The 16,670-nt window shown below is 40.8% G+C and overlaps 1 protein-coding gene across 2 annotated transcripts in view; it reads right to left on the reverse strand.

Moving 5' to 3' along the window:
- Positions 1-15,959, reverse strand: part of rgs6 (regulator of G protein signaling 6) — a 95,822-nt gene extending 79,863 nt beyond the window's left edge. For both annotated transcript variants that reach the window (XM_058613753.1, XM_058613754.1), the window contains exons 1-2: positions 15,874-15,959; positions 8,968-9,356 (exon numbers count right to left, since the gene is read on the reverse strand). In XM_058613753.1, the coding sequence (XP_058469736.1) occupies positions 8,968-9,228 (261 nt within the window). In that variant the 5' untranslated portion in view covers positions 9,229-9,356; positions 15,874-15,959. The remainder of the gene's footprint in view (positions 1-8,967; positions 9,357-15,873) is intronic.
- Between the last annotated feature and the right edge of the window lie 711 nt (positions 15,960-16,670).

The following is a 16,670-nucleotide window of genomic DNA, read 5'->3' on the forward strand; positions in this document are numbered from 1 at the left end:
AAAATGTGCTCAGCTGCTTCCTGCTTAAAATGAATGGAGATGGCAATGGTACGTGATCAAAGTAACAATCCTGATCCGCAGTATCTGCTTGGATACCGGTGCTTGTTGGAGTTCAGGGGGAAAAGCTGTGTGCGAGCTGTGATTCATCTTGTTGCCGGCCAATGAATTTCTTTGCCATGGGAAATTGCCTAATAAATATGCGGCTGGTTTGCGGTGACTAGGCATGACTAGAATTTTACGGTTTGTGACGGGGGCTCGGGGGCTTAAAGGCACGAGATAATTAATCACGTTGTGCAGCCGGCATGTCCTGTTAACAATAAACAACACGCTTATTAAACCGGTTCAAAACTGTGACAGTGAATTGTGTTTTTGTTTTTGTTTTTTTTTAAAGCTTCACGGCTCGAGAGATGTATAGCGATTGTTTTGCCCCCCCAAGAAAAAGCCAAAAATATTCCATGTAAATCAATTTATATGGGTTTTTTTTTTTCCCTGTGAAGTTTTCAAAATCACAGTGGAGCAACACAGGAACAAGAGCAAAGACATGGTATATTGTGCATTAATGCACAAACATCCCTTCTTTCTCCCCCCCCCCCCCAGGCTACATTGAAGAGCTCTGAGCATTTGGTCAGCATGTTCATGAAAACAAAGCAGCTGGTGTAAACAAAGCATAACAACAACAACACAAATTCACAGTTAAACGTGTTTGTCTGTTCCAGCTTTAAGCAAATTAGCCAACAAATGCTGCTTCATAGATTTAAAACAAAAACAATTCAGGAGATAAAAACGCACAGAATGTGCTGTGTATTACTACCCTGTATTGATTAAATGCATTTATTTGAGTAAACAGAGAACATGTCCACCATCAATGGATACATGATTGACATAAGATCAATATTTCCTGTCATGCCGTCTTATGGGAACATGTAATAAATCACGCCGATTTCTGACATCTGAAACTAGAATAAAAAAGCATATCTACATATTTCAGGGTAAAACTAACTGTGAGGGAGGGTCTTGTCGCCATTATGATTGGCGTGCAGCCCATGTGCTGAATATGGGCATTATACCTATGACACAGCTTGTGCTTTCAGACGTACAAAGTTCTGGTTCTGTTCTGGTGAACCAGACCAGTTTAAGAGGAAGCAAAGTGGGAAGACGTTACTCCGAGTTACTCAGGTGGAAGTCAACACAACACTGGCACTTTTTCCCTCCATACTTCCTCTACTTCCCGCTCGCCTTATACAACCCAGAATATGGACACGCCCACTGACGATGTTACAATTCCCAATAAAGAACCAACTTTGTTTTGGTTCCAGCTGAGAAACAAATTCTCAATTTCTTTTCCCGGTTTGAATGTGCCGACCGGACTCAGCATGAATTCATAGCTCAACACAGGAGGCAGACTTCTCTATGTTCACCTCCATCACCCACCGACAGCATATGTCCAGTGTTTCATCAAGAGGAAGTAGAGAGTGATGCCTTTGAAGGAAGAGGATGATGATAATGAGGACATTTCTGTAGGGAAGTCAATATGTGGATACTGGGGAGTCGCTGAGGAAGGATTGACCAGAGAATGACCGGCTCATTACGCAGAGGAGTTGATGCATCTGAGGGGCGGGGCATCGAAAGAATAAGAATAAGAAAAGCTTACAACTCGATCTATTTACACAGGAAGTCAGAACTGGGAGCGATGTCACGAGAAGGTCAGAAAAAAGTCAAATGAACACATTTCGGGGTCGATTACAATGCTCGCCGTGGTATTTTGCGCACATTTAAATAGTAATAAAACTCATTTCATGTGAAACAACAGGAGGTGTTTTTATAATTGATGCAAGTGGAAGCCATCTTTGAGTCCTATGTGAGGTTGCTCCAAATTTCGGAAGTGAACTGCACCACTCCCCGAGTACAAGGAGGAGGAATCACAAATCCAAAATCAAGAGGTAGCAGGTAAATGCCACACAGGTGTTGCCCGAGGTGAGTCACAGAGTCATAAAACAAATATTATGTACTAATGTCTGCGTGTCAACTGTCTCTGTAAGTCACAGAACTGTTACCAACAGGTGCTACATGAGGGTTGTTAAACTTTGAAGTGCAAAAATGACCACACACTGGCAAGATACACCATCTTCAGTGAAGTGGAGTTGTGTTTCCGCTGTAGTGTTGTGTTGGAACTGTCCTGCACATAATCTCTTCTGCTCATCTCTAACTAAAGATACAGCATCAACCTTTCACATCCAATATGAATACGGGATAAAAAAAAAAAACTGCTCTTTGGATTGTTTTTCTTATGGATACAATATTGGTATTAGGTGTCATTTCAAGCAAAAAAATATATATACATGATTAAAAGTGGTGACTTGAGGGTTTGTGCAGCTGCTGCATCCAACATTCACTCACTCTGCCTGACAATGGCTCCTCAGCCTCCCAGCTCTCTCTCTCTCTCTCTTTCCCCGGCACGTTTCGGCAGCTCGCAGGAATATGAGAACATGAAATCTGTATAAACAGCTCGTTACGTAAACACATCTGCAGTTCGACAGCTGCTACTGTCAGACCAGAGCGCTTGGAATATAATGAAAAGGGGGGAGCGATACGGAGCGTGCAGCGCTGTCCAAACACACGCAAACAGCAGCCACACACACATGCTCTACATCAGCGGTCTTTACTTATTCATGGTCTCTCACACACACACTGTACTTGTAACCCTCTATCTTTGTGAGCACATTCACTGATATATCTACTAACTTAAACCATAACCAAAGCTAACCTGTATTCTAGTCACGACTCCCAAGGTCTAAAAGGGAAACCGTCTTCATACACAGACTCACACACCGTTTGGGTGAAAATGTGTGTCATCACTCTGCACTCACTCGTGAATTCTGTTTGAATGATGCTGACGATGAACAACATGAGTGAGTGATGCATTAATCTCACACAAACGGAGACACAGTGCATTAAAACCACTGTGCAGGTGTGTTGAATATGAAAATAAAGCAAAAGAGAAAAAGATTATTAGTAGAATAGACATAAATTAATTGCTAATAACACAGGTAAGTGAGGATGAGTGAGGGTGAAACGGAGGGAGAAAGCAGAGACAGAAGAGAGACGTGAGGTCGTACATCATCTTTTTTTAGCAGATGAATGGTTCCCTGAAGACGAGAGGCTTCACTTCATATCCTGATTAGTTTTCAAGCACTGACCACTATCACTTCTCCTATTCTCTTATTTCCTTTCAATCTCCGACCAACTTTAGAACCAACCGAGAAACTTTAAAAAGAAGAAGAAGACGAAAACTGACCCTGCGTGAGTGAAAGGTCGGCGTGTACATCGAGGAGCTCTCCTCATTCCTCTCAAAACTCCATTATTTTCAAGTGGCGCTTTAGGTTTGTGTCCCAGAGGCTTGTCAGGGGACCACGATTTACATTGCCCTTCCCCCTCACGCTCTAAGATGATTGATGACTTATCCAAAGAGACAAATGGGACCACCGTCCAGGGCAGCCAGGCATACGTATACATATAGTATATACATGTACGTAAATACATATTTCATAATAAAGCAGACTTCAGTGTAAAAGTGACTGAGTAGCTTGGCTGGCATACAATTTATAATGTCAAATATACTGTGTATTAGTGATGTTAGGGTGTCAGGGAGTAACACATACATGAAAATAAAGCCAATAAGACAGTGAGTAAAATATAAAACTTACTTGTAATAAACTTTCACTGAAGTCTTCAGTGACTTGTGTGACATTTCTCAAACTGTATTAAAGCTACAATAATAATTTAAAAAAATTGTGTTGTGTATTATTGACTGCATTGTACTGGCTACTGGTTGCATTACTTTCACAGCAAATTACTGTGACTGAGATACTGTATTTGTTCTCAAACCGTGGCTCTCAGTGGTGCGTGAGCTTCACCTCTGGCTGTCTATTTACACCACTGTATTTAAATGTTGGTGATAATGGTGTTACTCCAAGAGCTCGATATTTTCTGAGGTTGTACTTAATTTTAAGAAACCTTTTCCTGTAAAAACACTGTATATTACTGCTTCACAGTACTTCACTTCTTAATACTTTATTTTTCCATTACTTCATGGGAATTTTGCACTGCATCCAGTATAACATGGTAAATCAATGTATAAATACAAAATACTGTGTTTAAGTCAGTAAAAATACAAAAAAATAGACAATGAAACACAGAAATATGGAATTAAGTTGAATTTTTTTATCACAATTAAACCTGTAAAATGATAATGACATCACTTTTTTTTTACATTAAAGCCTGTGAAATTGTAAGAATAATTAACAGTGTAGGGTTGGAGGTCAGGGCTTATCCTTGTATCTCTATTTCTCTACAATTATAAACAAATATTGTGCGTTCTTTGGGGTAACGTCAACACAAAAGCATCAGTGTGCACAGCTGAGAAATGCACCGTAAATCTACAACAAAGAAAAAGAAAATCACGCTCCCAAGGTTAGCATATAAACTACATATAACATTTGTGCTCTTTTACTGTGATTCGTCTGAGGCAACCCTCACTGTGTGTATGAAACACAAGCTTTTGTCCTCTCCAGTTTTCTCCTCTCTCTTTCGCCTGCATCGTGAACTCATTTATCAAAAGTGACAGTGGCTGTTGCTGTCACACAGTTCCTGCTGCTCCTCTTGTCGTTTTCAGCACATACACTACATTTTATTTTATTTTACAAAGCCTAATTTTGGATAGTCTGTGCTGAGTTCCCCAGGTATGAATACAATTAAATTCCGTTTAATAGTTGTTTTTTTATATATATAGTGGACACACAGGTATAAACAAAGTCCTGTCCCTTAGAAGCAGGGTGAAAACATACAGTGCATTAATTTCACTGTAATTGTTTGACAACACTATAAAATTCCCTCCCTCTCTCCTGGAGAAATAAAATGTTACGCTCAAAAGGTCAGCGGGCGTGTTTGTGTGAGTGTCAGACAATCAGTCGTAAGACTCAAAATCAATACACCGCTTCCATTGATAAAACAACGAAGCAGAATTACACACGTGTGTTTCAGCAGAGACAGTCCACTTGTTACACTTCTGTGTGTGTGTGTGTGTGTGTGTGTGTGTGTGTGTGTGTGTGTGTGTGTGTGTGTGTGTGTGTGTGTGTGTGTGTGTGTGTGTAGCGGTCACTGAGCCAAAACAACATAACAGCAAATCTACACTTTCTTTGTTTTCTTTGAGGCTTAAGTGTGTTTGTATACAGTATTTCAGTAAAACTAAAAGACTTGAAATGAACATCTTTCTAAAGTATGACACACTTTATATACACTTTAAAAACTTTAATTATATATATATATATATATATATATATATATACATATATATACACACACACACACACACACACACACATACATAATCATACACACACACACACACACACACACACAACTATACATACACACTTTACATTCCCCTAAATGTCCAATTTGTTGTAACTAAGTTACAGCAAACATTCTGCTTCTTATTGCATAAGCTATAGCATGATGATATCATATTGTGACTTAAATACCGTGATGATATCGTATTGTGACTAAAATACTGTGATGATATTGTGATATATATAGAGATAATATCATATCGTGAATTAAATATCGGAATGATATTGTATTGTGGCATATCTTCGCACTTCCTTAAGCTACCCATAAATGTGTGTTCGAGTGTATAGATGCTTTAAAAGGAACATGGTATGGATTTGTATATAACCTAAGAATTAGCCTTTGACTTTCCTATGTACATAAGGAAAGAGCCACCGTAGTTCCCTGATACACTTGGGAAAAGGAGGAATCGTCCATTTGTTGCACTCTGCAGTCTCACCACTAGATGTCACAATTTCTCACACGGTGGACCGTTGAACATAAGCGTGAAAAGACTTGTGAGAACTGACTCCTTTTGAGGAGCAGTCACAGCAGGAAAACCAGACATCAGCAGAAGGAAAATTAATGGAAGGAATCCAAAATTTAACTTTCACTTTCTGTAATCTGGGTGATACGACAACGTTTTTTTTCCCAAAAAGGAAAACATTCACACTTTAACACCTTAAATAAAAAAAAACGATGTAGCTCACTTTAGCAGAATAAATCCCACCAGGAGTTTCTCCCCAAGGCTGCTCCGTCTTTATTGTGTGCCGTCACCATGTTGCGCTTACTGGCAGGCGGCCTCTAACAAACACACTCTGCCTCGTACAACAAGCAGTTCTGAAGAGTGTTATTAATCAATCGTGTCCACGTGGGTGGAGAGAAGTGCAGTCGTGAGCTCCGTGTGACGCTCCTGTCCCCATTTGTTGACACAAGTAAACAAGTAGTTCAGCCAAATTCTCCTCATTACAAAGGGGATTTCATTCATTCATTCAATCATTGTCTTCCACTTTATCCTCCACATGAGGGTCATGGTGAGCTGCAGCCAATCCAAACAATTTAAAGCGTATATTTAACGTAATCTGAATCTTTCTGGACTGTGGGAGGAAACCAGAGGGTCATTTCAATTTCCTCTATACAATTCCTCTGTCTTCTGTCCCTGTTTTACATCATTTTTTTTTCAAAATGTGTGTTTTTACTGTGACGACAAATGAGCAGATTTATGGACTTGCTGCCTGCTGACACAGAGACGGTGTTCGTGGCCTGGTGTCCTCCCCACATACTGAGAACAGCAACATCACCCACCGCCTCCCCGCTGCCGCGAGCATCACACACGGCGCTTAGCCCCATCTCTCTCTCCCAGAGTTCATCTATTGTAACAAAACACTGCGGGGGGGGGGGTCTTTATTCACGCACCCATGCGTTCATTCTCAGGTCATTTTTAGGGCAAAGGTCATTTTTAGGTCATTTTTTAATTTTTTTATTCTGTTCTCATATTTATTGAGATATGACATTATGAGATATGACCTCCAGCCCTCCACGCTTCCCCACTATAAATGAGGTCAAAGGTGAGGAGTCGACCACAAAGGCAAAAAAACAAAACCCAGGAATATTCACATTTTGTGTCATAGCTTTACAGCGCCACTTACAGGCCTGGCATATGTACTACAGCATTCTGAGTCTTCTTGGGGGGGTTTCCGTGTGGACGGAGATATTTATGAAAATGAGTCGCATTCAAACCAAGTTTCGCTCATGTACTGTACATTAAACCTGACACCAGATGACCTAATAGAAGTTTTTTGGCGTCAGTTTTTAGCCCCTCCCACTTTCAAACATACATATTCCAATAGGTCTGATGAGGCCACAAAAGATCGTGAGTTTTGGGGCATGATAAGGCTCTCGAAAATGCAATTCATTTGGTGGAAAAAGAAGAAGAATAACTATGTAACAATATAACAGTATTTGTTTCTTCATCTGAAAGCAAAGCAAAACTGTCAGACCTGACTGAGGGAGCTTTTGTGTGTATACACCAGCAGCACAAGGGCGGGCGGGGACAAGGAGCCTTTCTCCTGTCAAACTACTGAATGAAAAGTAGAATTCTCTTATGAAACCATTTATGGGAATTCCTTTTGTGTCGTCTTGCTTTACTAGCACAATGTTGCTGTTGCCTTCATTCGCCTTGACATGAAACAAATCACTTCCTGTGTGCAGCGTGGAAATGCCACCAGGCCACAACAGATCTAAACCCGTGTGGAGATGATAGACTTAATCGGTGCCGAGTGGACTGACATTAGTTCATATTTAAAAGTTACGCACTACAGCTTCAATGTACTTAGCATTTTACCCGTGACGAACAATTACAGTTTCCCCTCCGAGGGGTTTTATCCTTCTTTCCTGGAAATTAATGAGCCAGATGTTTTGTCAGGATGAGAGCAGAGGTGACTCAGGTAGCATCTTGAAAATCACCGCTGTGTTTTTTTTACCCTCATTAATTAGCCCACTTTGCTTGTCATTATGTTTCCTGTTTTAAAAACCCAGAATTGAATGAAGTATCTTTTACCAACACTTTCACTGCTGCCACTATCTGTCCAGAAAACACGAAAAGCTCCTGCCATAAAATAATCCAGGAGTTCAGCAGACAAATATGACCCTGAAAGTTTAGAATGAAGAATACTGCGCACAGACTTATACCTGAGGGCAGCACAAAGGATTTTTATTATCCATTTATACACTTTTATTTCATTTTAGGGTCAGACACAAATTTTTCCCTTTTAGTGTCCTTTAACCAAATTTTTAATTCTCTATTTTACTGCTCATTATTTTATCATGTTCTAGTTTTTCGTATCTTTCATCGCTCATATAGTAGCTAATTTATTGATTTATTTACTTACTTATTCACTCACATGTCTATTTCATTACATTTTATCCGTAACAATTCATGTATTAATTCCCTTTTACCTTCTTTTACCTCTTGTTTAGATCACCCATTCATATTTGAATCTATTTTAGTCTGTTTGTGAGTTCCATGATAGCATTTCCTCACTTCTTTTCTTAAACTTCTTTCTCCACTGCTGTTTTTAACATGTAACCCATGCTTTCAAGTTTGATTGATTAATTAGACTAGATGGATGATCTTGACATTCAAGTGTCTTCCCCTGTAGTTGTTTTACCCACAATATGTGTACTTTATTATCTGCGATACACTGACAGCTAAACCAGTAAAATGTACAAAACAAAGCACTTACAGTGACTCCAGAAAGTATTCTTTTTGTTTTTCCTCTCCATCCACACTTTAATAAGCCATAAAGACAAAGTGCCAACACATTTATTTCCTAAAACCACCCATTTAGCAAATTATTTAAACCTTGAATTTTCCCGTCTCTGAGCTATTTTGGCAGCAAACTGCAGCTTTGAAACACACTTTCACTCAGACATTTTTGACGGATGGACAAACGTGGCATGTGTGCGAAAAGTGCCAGAGCCCAGTTTGTTGTTGAGCGAGAGACATTTTAGACTTTAAAAAAGATCTTTCACGGTGTCAGGGTGTCTGAGTTTGGACTTTGCAGAAAAGGTTGTTCTTACCTTTCTGTAGACAATCATGTTGGGGGAGTCGTCCTCTGGGTCGACGCTGCTCATGGACCTGAAGGACAGCAGAGGACGCGGCGGTGGTGGGTGGACGCTCTCCTTCAGATCTTCAGACTCTTCATCAGGCTCTGTCGTGTCCACAGTGTCTACCAACTCCAGCTCCTCTTCATCCTCCTCCTCCTGCCGCTGCTGCTCCTCCTCCTCCTCAAGCTGCTGCTGCTGCTGCTGCTGCTGCTCCTCAGGTGCCTCAGCCATCATTACAGTCCCTCCTTCAGTCGTCACCTCCTGCGTTGACTTATCCTTTCTTCTTTATCCCCGTCTTTCTTTATGTCCTCCTGTGCTCCCTCTGTCTCTCCACTGTCTGGGAGCTGTTGTACGAAGACGGACTGAGAAGGAGAAAGAGAAAAAGATGAATTACTCAAGGGTTCCGGCTCTTTTTTTCCCACCCTCATCTAATGTCAGCGGGATGGATGAAATAAAGGCATCATTAATTGTCCTAGTTATCTCTCCTCTGCACTTCCTCCCGACACACCATCACGTGAGCCTGAACTTACAGGAAAAAATCTACATAATGTGCACTCTATTGTGTCCTTGCATCATGTTTCTGGTCAAATAAAAACACAGTAAGATGATAACAAGCTTCTCTAACATCGTAGAGTGATGTAAATGTATTTCTACTGCTACTTAAATCTTTTATATTTGACATAAATCTTCCTGCTTGTCTTAAACTCAATCCTTATAAATCTCTCACAAGCAAAGGGCACTTATAAATTGGCCAATATTTCTTAACTCAAACAAAACCGTCCCTCATCTGGTGCTGAACCAAGTTCTGGATTTGATTTAAATACGTGAAGTTATATCAATCTGTTTATACTTTTAGGAGTATCCCCTCCTCATTCTACACATGCATTTACACTCAAATGGGAATAGAATTCAATGTATTTTATCAAAAGGAACAGAAGTCTAACTGTGCACACCTGGCAGAGGTTGACCATTAAACTGCAAATGTGGACAAACAGGTTGAAATGGGGGAAAATGAGATCGAAAACGTATTAAAAATATGAAGAAAAACTGAGGTAATCACTTGAATGAAGTGAAATTGAGGCACTTTCAACAATAATTTCACAAAGAAAGTGTAAATGTGATTGTTGTGAGTTTAAATACAAGGTTTACTTTGGCAGTAATTGAATGAAAACAGCTCTGACACCTCTGTGAGAGCTTTGTAGACGATACAAAATCAGTTTCAAATGTTTTCTGGAAACCTGCTCACAAATATTTGTGTTTTGTAAGAAACTGGGATAAAAAAAACTGACATAATTACCCTTCAAACATGTACTGCTGCTTTGCTCCCAGGCAGGTTCAAGTAAATTCTTCCAAAAAGAACAACAAATCCACAGAATACAGAATAAAATACAAGAGAAAACGCAACATACTCGTGCCCAGACTGTCTACCAGCAAATGTTTGTCAAACAGAATCACCAGCGTTTTAACGACATCAAGTACAGCTGTGGCGCTTTGTTGTGCGAGTGCCCATGGGAAATGTAGTTCAAACCCCAAATGTACAACTAGGAGACAGATAAAAGCCAAATAAAACGAGAAGGAAGAAGCAACATAAGTCAACTTGAATATAATCAGTGACATTTAAACCTTTTAAAACACCATGTTTGTGATTGAATATTAAAACCCACATTTAAATTAATGGGATTTTAGGAGCCAAACATGCAGCATGTGTCCAATAAAGCTGTCTTTTTTTAAAGTATTTTGTACACGCTCATGGCCAGATTAATTTGCTCAGTGGCCGCAGGGCAGAATTTAGCTGTTTGGTCTCTTTTTACTGCATAATTAATAGGGAAGGAATACGTTTAAGCCAAAACTCACCTCCAGCCCTTATCGTGTCACTTAGTTTTGCATTGTTGGTGCATATTTCCATATTCTGAGTTATATTTAATCCAACAACGACAAACCAAAAATGCGGCACAGCAGAGACGAGGATTTAAGGAGCCCACGGGGCGTAGGGGGGGGACTGTGTTTGGTTGACAACACAGCCGCAGAATATTATATATTCCCAGAAAATGAAGTAATGAAACAACATGACAAAATAAAGCCTCAGCAGGAGTTTGATGTCCATTTATTTTTCACACTGAGCCTGTGATTAATATCAAGCTACAGCCACAGCTAGCTTAATTCACCTTAGTTTGTCTGTTAGCTTAATTACCTTCAGTTAGCCCGTTAGCTTAGTGTAGCACAGACACTGGCAACAACACACAATTAAGGTGACTACATGGCCAAAAGTTAGTAAAGTACATGAACTTTAGTACACATTAAAACATATTTTACTAGATAAATACACGTTTTCTAAAAATGTTAAACTATTTCTGAGTATAGGAGCTGGAATTGGTGTTAGCCTAGCTTAGCAAAAAAGACTAGAAACAGGGGGGAACAGAAATTCTATTTCTTTCTAAACTTAGTAAGATTGAAAACAACTTCTACTTCTAAATGTTTTCAGTAAAATAATAATAATAAAAAGAAGTAAGACATTATTATTGCTAGGGAAAAGGAAAGTAAGGGTGAAATGATAAAATTAGTCATTATTAAAGTTAAGGTCTACGCACACCAGTATATTAATAATTATTATATTTATCAATATTTTTTAAACTTGCATCAAATCAGTGCAAGTTTTCACATCAGCAATACATTTCACTGAGTGATATTGAAACTTATGGGGTAAATGTGTGTGTTTTAAGATTAAAAAGCAATTGTACAGAGCTGTCAAAACATTGTGAAGTTTATCCTAAAGCCTTAGAGTATAAAGTTTGGCTGTATTACTTTTATTTCCTCTTTTCATTAAGTAGATTCTGCCTCCACCTGATTCTCCTCATGACTCGTTTTCTTTTATGGTCCTTGTAATTTAGAACACATTACACTTACTGTAAATAAATTCACAATTTCACTTTCAGCATTCATTATTTTGGGTTTACAGCTTGTGCACATAACAGAATCACGTTGTCAAGTTCACACACACGGTTTGCTATTTTTAAGTCGTAACTCTTACTGCTGTTTGGCTGTGAAATGCAAGTTGTGTGTCTGTGTGTTTCTGTGACTGTGAGTGCACTTTAGTGTGTGTTTGCTATTGGCACAATCATTTAGCTCCATGTCAAACAGCTCTTTAGATCAATACTCTCATCAGCCAGCTGTTGGTGTGGAGGCTTCCGTGAGTTTGTGTGCTAACATACAAACCCGGCACATGCCTGAGAGCAAAAGGAACTCACACAGCAGCAGCAGCAGCAGCCGCAGCCACAGGAACAGCAGCAGCAGCAGCAGGAACAGCAGCAGCAGTAGCACGTGTTTGGAAAATCCAAATGGGGCGAGAACTGAATGCATTTCTGAATCGATGGCTTTCAACCTGCTGTCTTCATTATGGCAGATGTTTAACAGGTACGTGGGACCTGCAGCTCATGCTGAATGAAAATGTCTAATTTGTTGACCAGTCACGCTCAAATTGCACATTCCCATTGCTCCATTCTGGTAACACATTGACCTCCAACATTTGCTCTGATTTTGCATATAAATGAAAATGCTCAGGCTGAATACACTTGTCTGATCAGCCCGGATTAACCGTGATTTAGCGATCTGGTGACTCAGAGGGGCGCAGTGGCAACCTGTGCTGTTTCAGATTCTGTGGTCGTGCGTTAAGGCTTTCGAGAAACTCTGGTGGTCACCTCAAGAACATTTGAAGAATATACAACATGCGTTTGATGTAATGCCTCACATCTAAAAATAGATTCATGTGAGGATGGAGACCAGATTAAGCTTCCACGTGTTTTCTGTTGGAGCAGGGACAGGACATGATTCACTGAGAGAATGGAGGGGAAAAAGGCACCTACAAACAATACAGGACTTAAAAAAAAAACCTTATTCCTATTCCTCTTTAAGAAAGAATAGATATTTCCAACAGTTACACCAACAAGGAAGTATTCAAATACATATGCAGGACTTTAATATGGACTTGGTTCTCCTTCTGCAGCTGTAACAGCTTCCACTCTTCTTGGAAGGCGTTCCTCAAGATTTTAAAGTATCTCTATGGTAATTAGTGCCCATTCATTCTGTAGAGCATCGATGAGGTCAGGCACTGATGTTGGACGAGAAGCACTGGCTCACAATCTCTCATCCGGTATATCCCAATAGTGCTTGATGGGTTTTGGGGTCAAACTCAAAGTCAAACCATCATCTATATAGTCCGTGCTTTGTGCACTGGGACACAGTCACGTTGGAATAGAAAAGGGTCTTCCTCGAACTGTTGCCAAAATGTTGGACACATCACTTTGTCCAAAAATGTCTTGGTATGCTGAAGCGTTAAGATTGTCCTTCATTGGAGATAAGGGGTCTAGAGCCCAAAGACTTATTGAAATATAACAGACAATAGTTACATGATTAATCTGAAGCCTTGTGGCTAAGTGGGTTGTACTGGATTCTCCATCCATCCATTAATTATATTGCTTCTTCTTTTAGGGTCATTTTATGTCATGGGAAGGTTTAAATGTTCGACTGGGGTTCGACTTTCAAATGGTAAGGTCGTCCATGACATTATCATTCTTTGCTTACTGCGATGAAATGTCTTGATGAAAATGCCATGCGTGTGTCTCTGTCTTTGTCTTCTTAGAGGGTAAACCCCCTCTAACTGAACACCCAATGCCTTGTTTTGAAAAATGCCAAGACGTGGGCTGAGAGAGATAATTGAGGGGGAGCAAGGGAGAGTTGGGGGCAGTGCGGGGGCGTCGTCTGCTGGTGAAATCTGACCCCAATTTGCAGCTGTGTGGAAAATCCCCACTGCTAACGAGTCCAAGCTCGTAATCGCTCATATTGATCTCAGAGCAGTGGAAGAGTCCGGGACAATGAGCCTCATGGTGATTGGACAAGAAGGTCTCTATGTTGTGAACAAAAGATAAATCCTGCACTGACGTTTTGCTTTCTTCAGTTACACAGAATCGCTGTATCGTGATATTATTGGTATCGTGGACCATGCATCGCGTATCATATTGCGAGGTACCCTGTGATTCTCACTCCTACAACTCATTGTACGATATATGAATTAACCATCCATCAAAATAAAAACTTTAAAAGCTCTGCCATTAAAAAAATAAATAAAAAAAATAAATGAGAGCGTTTAGAAAATGTCCACTTACAATGTGTTGAATGAGACATGAGGTGAAATTCAATTGGCCCCAATTAAAAGGGCAAAAGTCGTGCAGCTCAGTCATCATCACACTATAATCTCAGACGTGTCTGGACGCAGATGCACGAATAACGCACCAGGCGGCCAGGCGGCCAGGCGGCTATTTATGAATCATATTAAAATTAACCTGAGTTCATTTATGGCTGAAAATATCCAGTGTCGACCTTCTCTATTCTCCCCCACATGCTGCGATGACAGGGAGAAGCTGCAGAGCAAGACACTTCTCACTGTTTCTCAAGTCTTTGCCATTGTCTTCCCCAAGGACTCTGTGGCACCGTGGCGGTTTCCTTCACCACCACCTGTCCTTTTGCGCTGCAGGCGAGACTGGATGAGAATGCCAGGGTGTTTTACAGTGTGGGACAGCTGTAACATAGAGGGCGCCATCAATTCAATTCAGTGGCAGGCCGTGGCTGTTATATTCAAAATGAATCTGAAGAATCGTAAGCAATCCAGAAGTGTTCAGTCAATTGACTTCCGTTCAAACTGACTTCTCTTTGCAACCAGTTGAGTCGCCCCCTGGTGGCTGTTCAATATATTTTAACATTGCTGTCCTCAGGAGAACCATGATTTATCCACTTGTGAAAAACCAAATCAAATTCTCCTGGATTGACATGAGAGACAGAAAGCTTTGTACACACGTATCAGATCGGCCTCAACCCCTAATCCACTCGTCAGTTTAAAAGGTACACTGACGATTCGTCAGCCAATCACGTGGTCAGGACGACCTGCTGAAGTTCACACCGAGCATAGGAATGAGGCACAAATGTAATCTCAGTGGGGGTTTTTGAACGTGGCATCAGAGAGGCTTGATCCTGAGGATTTCCGAAACTGGGTTATCACACGTCACCATGATGTGACCTCTGAATGTCCCAAAAATATCCAGTGTGCAGCTGTTTCCTTGATGTCAGAGGTCAGAGGAGAATGAATGACTGGTTTTAAATGATAAAATAATCTCGAAACATACAACATGTCACAGCTTTATGAGAGAGCTGCAGCAGAAGAAGAAGAAGAAGAAGAAGAAGAAGAAGATCACACTGGACTCTTTATTGTATGTACACGTGATACCTGAACAAGTCATGGTGAGTGTAGATCTCTCTCTCTCCCCCTCTCTCTCTCTCTCTTTCCCTCACTCTCTCACATAGAGATAGAGAGACGCCCGTGGTCTCTCTATCCTCAGAGGACCGCTCCTCTCCCCAAATGCACAGTGAGAAGCGCTGCAGGCTCATTTAGACTCTCTCTCTCTCACACACACACACACACATATATATATAGTCGTTTTATATCGGTCCAGCTGCAGGCAGTAGCGCACATTTCCAAACACACACACACACACACATATGAACAGGTTCATCCTTTTTCTTCCAGTGAGCCATTGAACACACACACCGAACACTCACACACACACTGTAAACGACAGGCTGGTGTCACTTAACTGAGCAGCTCCATCTCTCTCTCACACACACACACACTATCCCACAAGTGCTTCACTTTCACATTAAAAGCTCGGACTGTTGTGGATCATGGAGTCAAAGGATTTCAAAATTAAAGGCTGTGCGTCTTCTCACGACCTCTGTCTTTCTCTCCTAATTGCATTCATTCATCCACTCATTCATTCATACGCTCTCTCGCAGTGTGTGTGTGTGTGTGTCTTTCATCCTCCTGCTTCTTACCTCTGTGCTGACTTCTCTCTCCTCCTCTGAGCCACGGAGCCGAAAAAAGAGCGGCTTCACTTCAGCGTCAAAGCAGAGCTGCTGCACACCAAGAGAGAGAGAGGAGAGAGAGAGAGAGAGAGGAGAGAGAGAGGGAGGGAGGGAGAGAGAGAGAGAGAGAGAGAGAGAGAGAGAAGAGAGAGAATGAGAATCATCTGCTGCTGATGTCTCTTCTCACTAACCCTCTCACTGTTACATTATTACAGTTATTCATGGTTTCAGTGTTGCACTGCGATCATGAGGATTATGTAACACTGTTGACTGACGAAAAAGTCCCAAACACAAACATTGACATTTGACAACCAGGTAAACTTCAGATAATCCACCACAGATAATCCACAAATAATCCACAGATACACTGAGGATACACTTTAATGCAGATATTTAGTCATCTGTTTTTTTGTTTGTTTTTTTAAAGAAAGAAAGAAACACTGTTTATGTTGGATTTAAAGGAATGTGATGGACAGCAGAGGGAAGGAGGGAGGGACAGTGGGAGGGAGGGAGGAATGAAGGAAAGAGGGAGGTTGGAAGGAATGAATGAAGGAAGGACAGATGGAGGGAGGCAGGAAGGATGGAAGGAAGGTTAGAAGGAATGAATGAAGGAAGGACAGATGGAGGAAGGAAGGAAGGAAGGAAAGAGGGAGTGAGGAAGGAAGGAAGGAAGGAAAGAGGGAGGAATGAAGGAAGGAGGGACGTTGGAAGGAATGAATGAAGGAAGGAAGGACAGATGGAGGAAGGAAGGAAGGAAAGAGGGAGGG

Source organism: Solea solea, chromosome 17, assembly GCF_958295425.1.
Source record: "Solea solea chromosome 17, fSolSol10.1, whole genome shotgun sequence".
NCBI classification, from domain to species: domain Eukaryota; kingdom Metazoa; phylum Chordata; class Actinopteri; order Pleuronectiformes; family Soleidae; genus Solea; species Solea solea.